Below are 16,483 nucleotides of genomic sequence, written 5' to 3' on the forward strand. Positions count from 1 at the left end.
TGTCATATGTGCATGGGTCTCTTCTGGACTCTTCATTCTGTTCCACGGAACTACTCCTCTTTACCCCATTCCCACACTGTCTTGATTAATGTAGCTATGTAGTAAATTTGAAATCATGTAGTGTTAGTCCTCCAACTTTATTCTTCTCTTTTAAATTGTTTGGGCTATTCTAAGTCCTTTGTATATCTCTGTGAATTTTAAATTTTAAATAAGTTTTTCAGTTTCTACAAAGGTAAATATTGATTGGGATTACACTGACTCTGTAGATCAGTTTGGAGAGAATTGACATCTTCCAACCTGTGAACAAGTTATATTTAGGTCTTTAATTTCTCTCAGCAATCTTTTCTGTCTTTCAACATATAAGGTTTTGTGCACCTTTTGTCAGATTTATCGCTAAGTATACCATATTTTATGCTATTTCAAATGGCATTTTTAAAAATCCTTCAGTTTCTGACTGTTCATCGCAAGTATGTAGAAACAGAATTGACTTTTGTATATTGATTTGTATCCTACAGAGTTGCTAAACTCACTAGTTCCAGTGGCTTTCTTGTAGATTATTATGTTGTCTGTGAATAAAGACAATTTTACTTCTTCCTGCCCAATCTGGGTACAGTTTTTCATACTTTATTGTACTTGTTAGAATCTCCAGTAAAATTGGTAAAAAGCAGACATCCTTGACTTTTTCCTGATTTTAGAGGGAAAGCATCCAGTTTTCAATTATTAAGTATGATGTTAGCTGTAGGTTTTTCATAGATACCTTTTATCAGGTTGAGGAAGTTCTCTTCTGTTTCCTGTTTCCAGTTTCCAGGGAGTTTTTAATCAGGAGTGGATGTTGAATTTGGTCATATGATTTTTCTACATCTATTGAAATGATCAACTTTTTAAAAACATTTTTGGAGTACAGTTGATTTACAATGTTGTGTTAGTTTCAGGTGTACAGCAAAGTGAACCTGTTATACCTATACATATATCCACTCCTTTTTAGATTCTTTTCCCATATAGGCCATAACAGAGTATTGAGTAGAGTTCCCTGTGCTATACAGCAGGTCCTTACTAGTTATCTATTTTATATATAGTAGTGTGTGTATGTCAATCCCAGTCTTCCAGTTTACCCATCCCCCCCACCCCCGAACCATAAGTTTGTTTTCTACATCTGTAACTCTATTCTGGTTTTGTAGATAAGTTCATTTGTAACCTTTTTTTTAGATTCCACATATAAGCGATATCATATGATATTTGTCTTTGACTTACTTCATTCAGTATGACAATCTCTAGGTCTGTCCATGTTGCTGCCAATGGAATTATTTCATTCTTCTTTATGGCTGAGTAATATTCCATTGTATATATGTACCACATCTTCTTTATCCATTCCTCTGTTGATGGAAATTTAGGTTGCTTCCATGTCCTGGCTATCGTAAATAGTGCTGCAGTGAACATTGGGGTGCATGTATCTTTTCGAATTACGATTTTCTCCAGATATATGCCCAGGAGTGGGATTGCTGGATCATATGTTAGCTCTATTTTTAGTTTTTTAAGGAACCTGCATACTGTCCTCCATAGTGGCTGTACCAGTTTACATTCCCACTAAGAGTCTAATAGTGTTCCCTTTTCTCCACACCCTCTCCAGCATTTATAGTTTGTAGACTTTTTGATGATGGCCATTCTGACCAGTGTGAGGTGATACCTCACTGTAGTTTTGATTTGCATTTCTCTGATAATTAGTGATGTTGAGCATCTTTTCATGTGTTTTTTAGCCATCTGTATGTCTTCTTTGGAGAAATGTTTATTTAGATCTTCTGCCTTTTTTTTTCTTTTTTGCGGTATGCGGGCCTCTCACTGTTGTGGCCTCTCCCGTTGCGGAGCACAGGCTCCCGAAGCGCAGGCTCAGCGGCCATGGCTCACGGGCCTAGCCACTCCGCGGCATGTGGGATCTTCCCAGACAGGGGCATGAACCAGTGTCCTCTGCATCGGCAGGTGGATTCTCAACCACTGCGCCACCAGGGAAGCCCTTTTGCCCATTTTTTGACAGGGTTTTTTTGTTTTTGTTTTTGTTTGTTTTTGATATTGACCTGCATGAGCTGTTTGTGTATTTTGGAGAGATTAATTTGTACTGGCACAAGAACAGAAATACACATCAATGGAACAGGATAGAAAGTCCAGAGATAAACCCACACACCTATGGTCAACTAATCTATGACAAAGTAGGGAAGAATATACAATGGAGAAAAGACAATCTCTTCAGTAAGTGGTGCTGGGAAAACTGGACGGCTATATGTAAAAGAATGAAATTAGAACACTCCCTAACACCATACAGAAAAATAAACTCAAAATGTATTAAAGACCTAAATATAAGGCTGGATACTATAAAACTCCTAGAGTAAAAAATAGGCAAAACACTTTTTGACATAACTCACAGTAACATCTTTTTTGTTTGTTTGTTTGTTTGCGGTACGCGGGCCTCTCACTGTTGTGGCCTCTCCCATTGCGGAGCACAGGCTCCGGACGCACAGGCCCAGTGGCCATGGCTCACGGGCCCAGCCGTTCCGCGGCATGTGGGATCCTCCCGGACCGGGACACGAACCCGTGTCCCCTGCATCGGCAGGCGGACTCTCAGCCACTGTGCCACCAGGGAAGCCCCACAGTAACGTCTTTTTTGATCCCCCTCCTAGAGTAATGAAAGTGAAAACCAAAAATGAACAAATGGGACCTAATTAAACTTAAAAACTTTTGCCCAGCAAAGGAAACCATAAACAAAACAAAAAGACAATCCGCAGAATGGGAGAAAACATTTGGAAATGAAATGATCATTTTTTTTTAAAGTTTGTTAATATGGTCAGTTACATTGATTTTTTTCAACAGATAAACCAATGCTGCATTCCTGGGATAAGCTCCACTTAGTCATGATGTGTTCTTTTTTTAAATATAATGTTAGATTTTATTTGCTAACAGTTTAAGGATATTTGTACCTGTGTCCATGAGTGATACTGGTCTCTAGTTTTCCTGTAATGTTTTCGGGTTTGCAATTAGGGTAATGCTAACTACATAGAATGAATTGGAAAATACACCCTCTTTTTCCATCTTCTAGAAGAATTTGTGTTGCTCAGTTGGTATTATTTCTTTGTTAAATGTTTGCTAGAGTTCACAAGTGAAGCCATCTGGGGCTGGAGTTTTCTTTATGAGAAGGTTTTTAATTATAAACTCAATTTCTTTAATAGACAAAAGGTTTCTTCAGGTTATCTATTATTTCCAAACTGAGCTTTGGTAGTTTGTGTCTTTCAAGAAATTTGTCTGTTTCATCTAAGTTGTTGAAATTATTGGCCTAAAGTCATTCATTATATCATCCATTATCCTTCTGACATCTGTCAAATCTTTAGTGATGTCACCTTTATCATTCCTGATATTTGTAATTTGTGTCTTCTCTCTTTTCTCCCTGTCAGAGTGGCTACAAGTTGATCAATGTTATTGCTCTCAAAGAACCAGCTTTTGGTTTCATTAATTTTTCTCTATTGTTTTTTTCTGTTTTCTATTTCAGTTATTAATGTTCTGATCTTTATCATTTCCATTCTTCTACTTACTTTGAGTTTCATTTGCTCTTTCTTTTCTGGTTTCCAAAGGTGAAAGCTGACGTCATTGATTTAAGACTTTTATTCTGGTTTAACATAAACAGTTAATGCTCTAAATTACCTTCTAAGTATTGCTTTAGTGACAATACACAAATTTTGATATATTGTGTTTTCATTTTAATTCATTTCAAAATACTTTGCAATATGACCGTTGACTCCAGTGTAAACCCATGGATTATTTAGAAGTATGCTATTTATTTTCCAAACATGTGCAGATTTCCAGAGAACTTTTCTATTAATTTAATTCTGTTTTAGTGTAAGATCATAAGTTTGTATGACTTGAATCTTTTAAAATATGTTGATGCTTTTTATATGGCTCAGAATATTCTCTTTCTTGGTAAATGTTCCATGTGCACCAGAGAGGAATGTGTATTTTGCTGGTGTAAGGTCAAGTGTTCTATAAATGTCAGTCAGGTAAAGTTGATTAATAGTGTTAAATATCCTTGCTGATTTTCTGTCTACTTCTCCTGTCAGTTATTTGAGAGAGGTTATTGAAATCTTGGACAATAATTATGGATTTGTTTATTACTCCTCATAGTTCTATCAGTTTTTGCTTCTTGTATTTTGAAATTTTGTTATTGGATACATAAACATTTAGGATTATGTTCTCATAATGAATTGATTTCTTTATCATCATGAAATAACCTACTACCACTGGTAATAATCTTTGCTCTGAAGTCTATTTTGTCTGATATTAATATAACCCCTCCAGCTTTCTTTTGATTATCTCTACTATATATATATTATCCCATCATTTTCTTTTAACCAATTTTGGCTTTATATTTAAAGTGTGTTTCTTGTAGGTAGCATATAGTTTAAAGTTGCTTTCTTCAATTCAGTCTGTCTTTTTTTTTTTACATCATTATTGGAGTATAATTGCTTTACAATGGTGTGTTACTTTCTGCTTTATAACAAAATGAATCAGCTATACATACACATATATCCCCATATCTCCGCCCTCTTGCGTCTCCCTCCCACCCCTCTGGGGGTCAGAAAGCACCAAGCTTATCTTCCTGTGCTATGTGGCTGCTTCCCACTAGCTATCTATTTTACATTTGGTAGTGTATATATGTCCATGCCACTCTCTTACTGCGTCCCAGCTTACCCTTCCCAATCCCCATGTCCTCAAGTCCATTCTCTACATCTGCATCTTTATTCCTGTCCTGCCCCTAGGATCTTCGGAACCATATATTTTTTTTTAGATTCCATATATATGTGTTAGCATACAGTATTTGTTTTTCTTTCTGACTTATTTCACTCTGTATGACAGACTCTGGGTCCGTCCACCTCACTACAAATAACTCAATTTCGTTTCTTTTTATGGATGAGTAATATTCCATTGTATATATGCGCCACATCTTCTTTATGCATTCATCTGTCAGTGCACACTTAGGTTGCTTGCATGTCCTGGCTACTGTAGATAGAGCTGCAGTGAACATTTTGGTACATGTCTCTTTTTAAATTATGGTTTTCTCAGGGTATATGCCCAGTAGTGGGATTGCTGGGTCATATGGTAGTTCTATTTTTAGTTTTATAAGGAACTTCCATACTGTTCTCCATAGTGGCTGTATCAATTTACATTCCCAACAACAGTGCAAGAGGGTTCACTTTTCTCCGCACCCTCTCCAACATTTACTGTTTGTAGATTTTTTGATGCTGGCCATTCTGACTGGTGTGAGCTGATACCTCATTGTAGTTTTGATTTGCATTTCTCTCATGATTAGTGATGTTGAGCATCCTTTCATGTGTTTTTTGGCAATCTGTATATCTTCTTTGGAGAAATGTCTATTTAGGTCTTCTGCCCATTTGTGGACTGGGTTGTTTGTGTTTTTTTTATACTGAGCTGCATGTGCTGCTTGTATATTTTGGAGATTAATCCTTTGTCAGTTGCTTCATTTACAAACATTTCCTCCCATTCTGAGGGTTCTCTTTCCATCTTGTTTGTGTTTTCCTTTGCTATGCAAAAGATTTTAAGTTTCATTAGGTCCCATTTGTTTATTTTTGTTTTTATTACCATTTCTCTAGGAGGTGGGTCAAAAAGGATCTTGCTGTGATTTATGTCATAGAGTGTTCTGCCTATGTTTTCCTCTAAGAGTTTGATAGTGTCTGGCCTTACATTTAGGTCTTTAATCCATTTTGAGTTTAGTTTTGTGTATGGTGATCCATTTTGAGTTTTTTTTGTGTATGGTGTTAGGGAGTGTTCGAATTTCATTCTTTTACATGTACTGTCCAGTTTTCCCAGTGCTACTTATTGAAGAGTCTGTCTTTTCTCCATTGTATGTTCTTGCCTCCTTCATCAAAGATAAGGTGACCATATGTACATGGGTTTATCTCTGGGCTTTCTATCCTGTTCCATTGATCTATGTTTCTGTTTTTGTGCCAGTACCATACTGTCTTGATTATTGTAGCCTCGTAGTATAGTCTGAAGTCCAGAGCCTGATTCCTCTAGCTCCGTTTTTCTTTCTCAAGATTGCTTTGGCTATTCAGGGTCTTCTGTGTTTCCCTACAAGTTGTGAAATTTTTTCTTCTAGTTCTATGAAAAATGCCATTGGTAGTTGGATAGGAATTGCATTCAATCTGTACATTGCTTTGGGTAGTATAGTCATGTTCACAGTGTTGATTCTTCCAATCCAAGAACATGGTATATCTCTCCATCTGTGTGTATCATCTTTAATTTCTTTCATCAGTGTCATAGTTTTCCACGTACAGGTCTGTTGTCTCCTTAGGTAGGTTTATTCCTAGGTATTTTATTCTTTTTGTTGCAGTGGTAAATGGAAGTGTTTCCTTAATTTCTCTTTGAGATTTTTCATCTTTAGTGTATAGGAATGCAAGCGATTTCTGTGCATTAATTAATTTTGTGTCCTGCTACTTTACCAAATTCATTCATTAGCTCTAGTAGTTTTCTGATAGAATCTTTAGGATTCTCTATGTATAGTATCATGTCATCTGCAAACAGTGACAGCTTTACTTCTTCTTTTCCCATTTGGATTCCTTTTATTTCTTTTTCTTCTCTGATTGCTGTGACTAAAACTTCTAAAACTGTGTTGCATATTGATGGTGAGAGTGGACAACCTTGTTTTGTTCCTGATTGTAGAGGAAATGGTTTCAGTTTTTCACTATTGAGAACGATGTTGGCTGTGGGTTTGTCATATATGGCCTTTATTATGTTGAGGTAAGTTCCCTCTATGCCTACATTCTGGAGGGTTTTTATCATAAATGTGTGTTGAATTTTGTCAAAAGCTTTTTCTGCATCTAATGAGATGATCATATGGTTTTTCTCCTTGAATTTGTTAATATGGTTTATCACATTGATTGATTTACATATATTGAAGAATTCTTGCATTCCTGAGATAAACCCCACTTGATCATGGTGTATGATCCTTTTAATTTGCTGTTGGATTCTGCTTGCAAGTATTTTGTTGAGGATTTTTGCATCTATGTTCATCAGTGATATTGGCCTGTAGTTTTCTTTCCTTGTGACATCTTTGTTTTTGTTTTTTGGCGGTACGCGGGCCTCTCACTGCCGTGGCCTCTCCCGCCGCAGAGCACAGGCTCCGGATGCGCAGGCTCAGTGGCCGTGGCTCACAGGCCCAGCCGCTCTGCGGCATGTGGGATCTTCCTGGACCGGGACACGAACCCGTGTACCCTGCATCGGCAGGCGGACTCTCAACCAGTGTGCCACCAGGAAAGCCCTGTGACATCTTTGCCTGGTTTTGGTATCAGGGTGATGTTGGCCTCATAGTATGAGTTTGGGAGTGTTCCTCCCTCTGCTATATTTTGGAAGAGTTTGAGTAGGATAGGTATTGCTCTTCTCTAAATATATGTTAGAGTTCACCTGTGAAGCCTTCTGGTCCTGGGCTTTTTATGTTAGAAGATTTTTAATCACAGTCTCAATTTCACTGCTTGTGTTGGTCTGTTTATATTTTCTATTTCTTCCTGGTTCAGTCTCGGAAGGTTGTGCATTTCTGAGAATTTGTCCATTTCTTCCAGGTTGTCCATTTTATTGGCATATAGTTGCTTGTAGTAATCTCTCATGATCCTTTGATTTTCTGCAGTGTCAGTTGTTACTTTCTTTTCATTTTTAAATCTACTGATTTGAGTCTTCTCCCTTCTTTTCTTGATGAGTCTACCTAATGGTTTATCAATTTTGTCTGTCTTCTCAAAGAACCAGCTTTTAGTTTTATTGATCTTTGCTGTCGTTTCCTTCATTTCTTCATTTATTTCTGATCTGATCTTTATGATTTTTTTCCTTCTGCTAACTTTGGGGGTTTTTGGTTCTTTTTTCTCTAACTGCATTAGGTGTAAAGTTAGGTTGTTTATATGAGATGTTTCTGGTTTCTTGAGGTAGGATTGTATTGTTGTAAACTTCCCTCTTAGAACTGCTTTTGCTGCATCCCATGGGTTTTGGGTCGTCATGTTTTCATTGTCATTTGTCTCTAGGTATTTTTTGATTTCCTCTTTGATTTCTTCAGTGACCTCTTGGTTATATAATAGTGTATTTTTTAGTTTCCACATGTTCGTACTTTTTACAGATTTTTTTCTGTAATTGATATCTAGATTCATAGCTTTGTGGTCAGAAAAGATACTTGATACAATTTCAATTCTCTTAAATTTAGCAAGGCTTGATTTCTGACCCACAGTATGATCTGTCCTGGAGAATGTTGCATGAGCACTTGAGAAGAAAATGTATTCTGTTGTTTTTGGATGCAATAATTCTGTAAATTATCAGTTAATTATCAGTTAAGTCGTCTTGTTTAGTATATTATTTAAAGCTTGGTTTCCTTATTTATTTTCATTTTGGATAATCTGTCCGTTGGTGAAAGTGGTGTGTTAAAGTCCCCTGCTATGACTGTGTTACTGTCGATTTCCCCTTTTATGGCTGTTAGCATTTGCTGTTAGGAGCATAAATATTTACAATTGTTATATGTTTTTCTTGGATTGATCCCTTGATCATTATGTAGTGTCCTTCTTTGTCTCTTTTAATAGTGTTTATTTTAAGTCTATTTTGTCGGATATGAGAATTGCTACTCCAGCTTTCTTTTGATTTCCAATTGCGTGGAGTATCTTTTTCCATCCCCTCACTTTCAGTCTGTATGTGTCCCTAGGTCTGAAGTGGGTCTTTTGTAGACAGCATATATATGGGTCTTATTTTTGTATCCATTCAGCCAGTCTGTGTCTTTTGGTTGGAGCATTTAATCCATTTACATTTAAGGTAGTTATCGATATGTATGTTCCTATTACCATTTTCTTAATTGTTTTGGGTTTGTTATTGTAGGTCTTTTCCTTCTCTTGTGTTTCCTGCCTAGAGAAGTTGCCTTTGCATTTATTGTAAAGCTGGGTTGGTCGTGCTGAATTCTCTTAGCTTTTGTGTGTCTGTCAAGGTTTTAATTTCTCTGTTGAATCTCAATGAGATCCTTGCTGGGTAGAGTAATCTTGGTTGTAGGTTTTTTCTTTTCATCACTTTAAATATGTCCTGCCACTCCCTTCTGGCTTGCAGAGTTTTTGCTGAAAGGTCAGCTGTTAACCTAATGGGGATTCCCCTGTATGTTATTTGTTGGTTTTCCCCTGCTGCTTTTAATAATTTTTCTTTTCATTTAAGTTTTGATAGTTTTATTAATGTTTGTCTTCACGTGTTTCTCCTTGGATTTATCATGTATGGGACTCTCTGCGGTTCCTGGAATTGATTGACTATTTCCTTTCCCATATTACGGAAGTTTTCAACTATAATCTCTTCAAATATTTTCTCCGTCCCTTTCTTTTTCTCTTCTTCTTCTGGGACCCCTATGATTCGAATGTTGGTGCATTTAATGTTGTCTCAAAGGTCTCTGAGACTGTCCTGAATTCTTTTCATTCTCTTTTCTTTATTCTGCTCTGTGGTAGTTATTTCCACTATTTTATTTCCCAGGTCACTTTTCCGTTCTTCTGCCTCAGTTATTCTACTATTGATTCCTTCTAGGGAATTTTAATTTCATTTATTATTGTGTTGTTCATCATTCTTTGTTTGCTCTTTAGTTCCTTTTGATCCTTGTTAAATGATTCTTGTATTTTCTCCATTCTATTTCCAAAATTTTGGATCATCTTTACTATCATTATTCTGAATTCTTTTTCAGGTAGACTGCCTATTTCGTCTTCACTTGTTAGGTCTGGTGGGTTTTTGCCTTCCTCCTTCATCTGCTGTGTGTTTCTCTGTCTTCTCATTTTGCTTAACTTACCGTGTTTGCCGTCTTCTTTTTGCAAACTGCAGGTTCTTAGTTCTTGTTGTTTTTGGTGTCCGCTCCCAGTGGGTAAGTTTGGTTCAGTGGATTGTGTAGGCTTCCTGGTGGAGCTGACTGGTGCCTGTGTTCTGTTGGATGAGGCTGGATCTTGTCTTTCTGATGGGCAGGACTGCGCCCGGTGGTGTGTTTTGGGGTGTCTGTGACCTTATTATGATTTTAGGCAGCCTTTCTGCTAGTGGGTCGTGTTTTGTTCCTGTCTTGCTAGGTGTTTGGCATAAGGTGTCCAGCACTGTAGCTTGCTGGTCATTGAGTGGAGCTGGTCGTAGCGTTGAGATGGAGATCTCTGGGAGAGCTTTCGCTGTTTGATAATACATGGAGCAGGGAGGTCTCCTGTGGTCCAATGTCCTGAACTCAGGTCTCCCACCTCAGAGGCACAGGCCTGACACCCAGCTGGAGCACCAACACCCTGTCAGCCACACAGCTCGGAGGAAAAGGAGAAAAAAGGAAAGAAAGAAAGAAAAATAAAATAAAATGGAATTATTAAAATAAAATATTAAACATTAAAAAGTAATAAAAAAAGAAAGAAAGAAGAGAGCAACCAAACCAAAAAACCAATCCAACAATGATAACAAGTGCTAAAAACTATAGTAAAAAAAAAACCAAAACAATGGACAGACAGAACCCTAGGACAAATGGTAAAAGCAAACCTATACAGACAAAATCACATACACATATACACGCATGAAAAGTGAAAAAGGAAAAAGTATATGTATCTATATATTAAAAAAAAGAAAGAGAGCAACCAAGTCAATACACAAATCTACCAGTGATTATAAACTCTAAATATTGAAATACGATAAACATAAAACCAGAAACAAATTAGATGCAGAAAGCAAACCCCAAGTCTACATTTGCTCCCCAAATCCACCGCCTCAATTTTGGGATGATTCGTTGTCTATTCAGGTATTCCAGAGATGCAGGGTACATCAAGTTGAATGTGGAGATTTAATCCACTGCTCCTGAGGCTGCTGGGAGAACCTTCCCTTTCTCTTCTTTGTTCGCACAGCTCCTGGGATTCAGCTTTGGATTTGGCTCCGCCTCTGCGTGTAGGTCTCCTGAGGGCATCTGTTTTTCCGCTCAGACAGGGAAAAAAAGTAGCAGCTGATTAAGGGGCTCTGGCTCACTCAGGCCAGGGGGAGGGAGGGGTACGGAATGTGTGGCGAGCCTGTGGCGGCAGAGGCCAGCGTGTAGTTGCAACAGCCTGAGGCATGCCGTATGTTCTCCTGGGGAAGTTGTCCTTGGATCATGGGACCCTGGCCGTGGTGGGCTGCACAGACTTTTGGGAGGGGCTGTGTGGATAGTGACCTGTGCTTGCACACAGGCTTCTTGGTCCTGCAGCAGCAGCCTTAACGTTTCATGCCCGTCTCTGGTGTCTGTGCTGATAAACGCGGCTCTCATCTGTCTCTGGAGCTTGTTTAGGCAGTGGTCTGAATTGCCTCTCCTTGCACACCCTGAAACAATGGTCTCTTTCCTCTTAGGCAGTTCCAGACTTTCTCCCAGACTCCCTCCCGTCTAGCTTTGGTGCACTAGCCCCCTTCAGGCTGTGTTCAGCCAGCCAACCCCAGTCCTCTCCCTTGGACCTGACCTCCGACTCCGGAGCTTCAGCTCCCAGCCCCTGCCCACCCCAGTGGGTGAGCAGACAAGCCTCTCAGGCTGGTGAGTGCTGGTCGGCACTGATCCTCTGTGCGGGAATCTCTCCGCTTTGCCCTCTGCACCCCTATTTCTGCACTCTCCTCCATGGCTCTGAAGCTTCCCTTCCAACCCCCCCGCCCCCAGTCTCTGCCAGTGAAGGGCCTTCCTAGTGTATAGAAACTTTTCCTCCTTCACAGCTCCCTCCCAGAGGTGCAGGTCCTGTCCCTATTCTTTTGTCTCTGTTTTTTCTTTTTCCTTTTGCCCTACCCAGGTACATGGGTATTTTCTTGCCTTTTGGGAAGTCTGAGGTCTTCTTCCAGCGTTCAGTAGGTGTTCTCTAGGAGTTGTTTCACAAGTAGATGTATTTCTGATGTATTTGTGGGGGGGGAAGGTGATCTCCACGTCTTACCCCTCCACCATCTTAAAGGTCTCTCTATCTCTGTCTTTTAATTGGATCATCTAGACCATTTATATATATATATATATATATATATATATATATATATATATATATATATATATATTTTAGTTTAGTTTATTATTTTTTTTTTTTGCGGTACATGGGCCTCTCACTGTTGTGGCCTCTCCCGTTGCGGAGCACAGGCTCTGGACTCGCAGGCTCAGTGGCCATGGCTCACAGGCCTAGCCGCTCCATGGCATGTGGGATCTTCCCGGACCAGGGCACGAACCCGTGTCCCCTGCATCGGCAGGCGGACTCTCAACCACTGCGCCACCAGGGAAGCCCTAGACCATTTATATTTTAACGTGATTACTGATATGGCTAAGTTTAAATTTAGCATCTTGTTATTTGTCTTCTAGTTGTCCTATCTGGTCTTTGTTGCCATTTTTCTTTTTTCTGCCCTTCTTTTAGATTAATTAATATTTTATAATTATGTTTATCTCATTCTTTGGCTTATTAGGTATAACTTTTTGTTTTGTTATTTTAGTTGTTACTTAAGGCCTATAGTACATATATATCTAACTTATCATGGTCTAACTTTAAGACATATAAGGAAATATAATACCACCATTCTTTTTTTTTACTTTATTCTGTATTAGAATCCACTATGTGGATGTGCCAAATTGTATTTAACCCATACATTATTGATGAAATTTAGGTTCATTCCATATTTCACTCTTACAAAAATTGCTGTGTGAACATATTTGTATGTTTTTATTCACTTTTCGGATGTATCCATGGAATAAATTCATAGAGGCGAATTGCCTAGTTGGGCATTTTTTGTGACATTCAAGTCCTCCTTGACAGTTTAGCAATTTAGATGACTTTATGAAAATTTATATTTTAAAGATATTAATGCTCTTAAAACAAATTCCAAAGTCATTGGGATATAATTAACCAGAGATAGCTATTATCTTTGATAAGAGTATCTCATTTTTTAATTGTTTCCTTGTTTTTCAGCTTTGCAGGCAATTGCTCCTTCAGAGAATTTATTAAGAGCTGAAGAACAAGAAGAGAATGATGTAGTTACAAATAGAAGTTTAGTTTCCATGTTCTTCAGTTTAGCTGCCCAGTGTGCTCTTCAGGTAATTCTTATGTACCCATCTATGAGATTTTTACCTCTTTTCCATTTTCAGAGACAATTAGAATGGAATCATCATCAGTTAGGCACAGGAGAGGCCTTTCTTTACCCTCTATTTTGCCTCATTGTTTTCACACCAAGCTTTGTTGCAGAATTGCTTTATTTCTCTTCATTGCTTTATGATATAGAGAAAAGTAAATAAAACAAAGTGAGGTAATAGTTTTGAGCTTAAAACAACAGAAAAACGAAGCATAGCAAAACATTAACTTTTATTAGAAACTTGAGATTTGAAGTACTATACCATGCAAAAAAATAGTCATCTATTTGGAAACTTATCTTTATCATCAGTTTGCAAAAAAAAAAAAAAAAACACAGTTTAAATCTTAATGGACCTTTTTAGTTTGTAACCAGAAAGCGACTTTAGTTTAGAAGTATTAAATACTTGCACCTCCTTTGTTTACTTGCAAAATTCTGGTCTTAGTAATATACAGGATTAGGAGAAGCATTGTAGCAACTGTGGAGCTCTTGGACTAGGTGATAGACTAGGTTTGAATTCTGGCTCTGCCACTTAAGTTCTTCCCTTCTTTGAATCTTAATTTCATCATTTGTAAAATAAAGATAATACCTAACTCCAGTGTTATTGTGAAAATTGACTAAGAGGATGGCTGAAAATGTGATTTGTAATTAAAGAAGCTTGATCTACGCATATAGTGTTTCTGTTCTTATTAACGATATACAATCTGGCCACAGCTGTCTCTTCTACTTTATCTCATATTACTCCCCTGTATCATCATTATAGTGATGTAAGCCACCATTACGTTAGGCACAGGATCTAGAATGGTGGAGGCACAGGCCCTCTATAACTCCAAGCAAATACAGTGTCTGTCAAACAGGCCAGTCACATTCCTTTTTCTGTGTCTGGTTCATACCATCCCATCTTTTAAGAAATGTTCTTATTTAAATGCCACCTTTTCAAAGTCCAACTTAAGATTTCCTTCCGCTGTAGAGACTTCCCAAATCAATTCCAGTCCTCAATTGCTCTCTTTCTACTCTAAGTTTCAGTAATTTTTAACGTGTATGCTAGTTATTTGGTCTGTATCATATATACTGCCTTATATTGCTAATGCATGGATTGTCTGTCTAACTTGACTTATAAAGTCCTTGAGGGCCATATTTCTAGTCCCTTGCCCAATATCTTGCCCAAAGTAGTAGCTGAATACAGTTTTGAATGATATGTTTTGATGTTAATGAATAGGATAATAGAACTCTTGGAAGAGGAAAAATATTTGGCAGATGTAGATACATGATGTGCTTGTGCAGGAAATGAGAGAAAAATCTCTAATGGGGAACCCAAAGGCAAATATCTTTTTAAAGGAAGGTTTATAAAGTTACATTTGATGGAAAGCAGAAGAAAGCCAATGGAAGAATTAAAGAACTATATTTCTGAAAAGGAAAATAATTTTAATAGAGGAGAAAGAATCAGGAAAAAAAAAAGCCTCAAGTAGTTTGAATTAGAAGATGGAAGGAAGGATGGATGAGCCAAACCCAGGAAACTGAATATATCTCTACAAAAGAACAAGGGTGGAATCCAGTTTTTACTTACTACAATTGCTTTGCAAAAGGCATTTCAAGTGCTAGTGAAACTATCATTCATTCAGCAAATATTTATTGAGCACCTACTAAGTGCCAGGCACTGTTATAGTCTCTTGGGATAAATTAGTAAACAAAACAGTGATACGCCTTCTTGGAGCTAACATTCAAGCAGGAGGAGAGAAGATAATAATAGGCATAATAAATAAGAAATTATATAATATGTTAGAAGATGATAATATAGAAAAATAGAGCAGGATAACAATCCTCTGGGATTGGTGTGAGTTATTTTTTTTAAATAGGGTGGTGAAGATAGGTCTCATCGAGGAGATGACATTTGTACAAAGACTTGAAATTGTTGAGGGAGTTAGCCCTGTAGATATATGGGGGGAGTGAAGAGGAAGAGTAATACAGGCAGAGGTAACAGCCAATACAAAGGCCCTAAGGTATGTATCAAGGAAGCAAGTATGGCTAGAATGAATAAAGGGTGGGATTAGTGAGAGATGAAGTCAGAGAGGTGATAGTTTGGATTATGTAGATCCTTATAGGCCAGTGAAAGGACTTTGACTTTTACTCTGAATGACATGGGGAACCATTGGAAGGTTTTTAACAGAGCAGTGACGTGATTTGACTTTCATCTTGGCTGTTTTATTGAAAATAGACCATAAAAAAACCAAGCAAGGAGACCTGTTAGGAAGTTTTCGAAGTAATCCAGGGAAGATTAAGGTGACTCAGATAAGGGAGATAACAGTGGAGGTAAATGATAACAGAACTTGCTGACAGATTGGATGATGGGTATAAGAGAAAGAGACTGGGTCATCAAGTGGAGTTGCCATCAGTTGAACTAGGAAAGGCTGCAAATAGAGTACGGTTGGGGTGAAAATCAGGAGTTCAGTTTGGACATGATGCATTTGAGATGTCTATTAGACTATCCAAGTAGAGATCTGAATAGTCAGTTGTATATATGACTCCGGAGTTGTGAAAGAGGTCTGGGCTGAAGAGAAAAGTTTAATAAGAGTCATTAATATATAGATGGTATATAAAGCTATGAGACTGGGATGTCATCACCAAGGGAGTGAGTATATATGCAGTAGAGATGAGGACCAGAGACTGAGCCTGAAACCCTCAAACATTAATGGTTTGGAGAAAAGAAGAGGAACCAGTAAAGGATAATGAAAGGGAGTAATCCATGAGGTAGGGGAAAACAAGGATGATGTGGTGTCTTGGAAGCCAAATGTGTTTCAAGGAGGAAAGAGTGATCAACTATGTTGAATGTTGCTGATAGGTCAAATACAGTGAGGACTGAGAACTGACCATTGGAATTTATAATATGGAGGTCATCGGTGAGTTTGACAAGAGCAGTTTTGGTAGAGGTAGGACAAACACCTGATTATAGTAGGCTCAAGAGAGAATTGAAGGAAAGGAATTGGATACAGTAAGTATAGACAATTCTTTAGAAGAGTTTACTACAAAGGGAAGAAAAGAAGTTGGGCAAGAAAACAAAATTTTTTTTTAAGTTGGGCAGTAGTTGGTGAGAGAAGTAGGATCAAGAGGTTTGTTTGTTTGCTTAAATGGGATGAGTGAGAATGTTTATTTGCTAATAGGAATGACCCAGTTAAGAGAACAAAAACTGACAATGTGAGAGAGAAAAATGAAAATTGTTAGAGTAATGTCATTAAATAGGCAAGAGGTGATGGATGCAAGTGTATAAGTTTAGGGTTTGGCTCTAGGAAGAAACATGGATAGTTCATTTATGATAGCAGTTGAGAAGGCAGAGTATGTGGTGTGGTTCCTGGTGTGTGAATAGAAGTGGTAGTGGGAA

At 37.9% G+C, this 16,483-nt stretch overlaps 1 protein-coding gene across 1 annotated transcript in view; it reads left to right on the plus strand.

The window, feature by feature from the left end:
- The window catches only part of TEX11 (testis expressed 11), a 348,927-nt gene that overhangs the window by 247,863 nt on the left and 84,581 nt on the right, over positions 1-16,483 (plus strand). Inside the window, exon 17 of the mRNA XM_060003090.1 lies at positions 12,951-13,075. Within this exon, the coding sequence (XP_059859073.1) occupies positions 12,951-13,075 (125 nt within the window). The remainder of the gene's footprint in view (positions 1-12,950; positions 13,076-16,483) is intronic.

This window comes from Delphinus delphis, chromosome X (genome assembly GCF_949987515.2).
Source record: "Delphinus delphis chromosome X, mDelDel1.2, whole genome shotgun sequence".
In the NCBI taxonomy this organism is placed as follows: domain Eukaryota; kingdom Metazoa; phylum Chordata; class Mammalia; order Artiodactyla; family Delphinidae; genus Delphinus; species Delphinus delphis.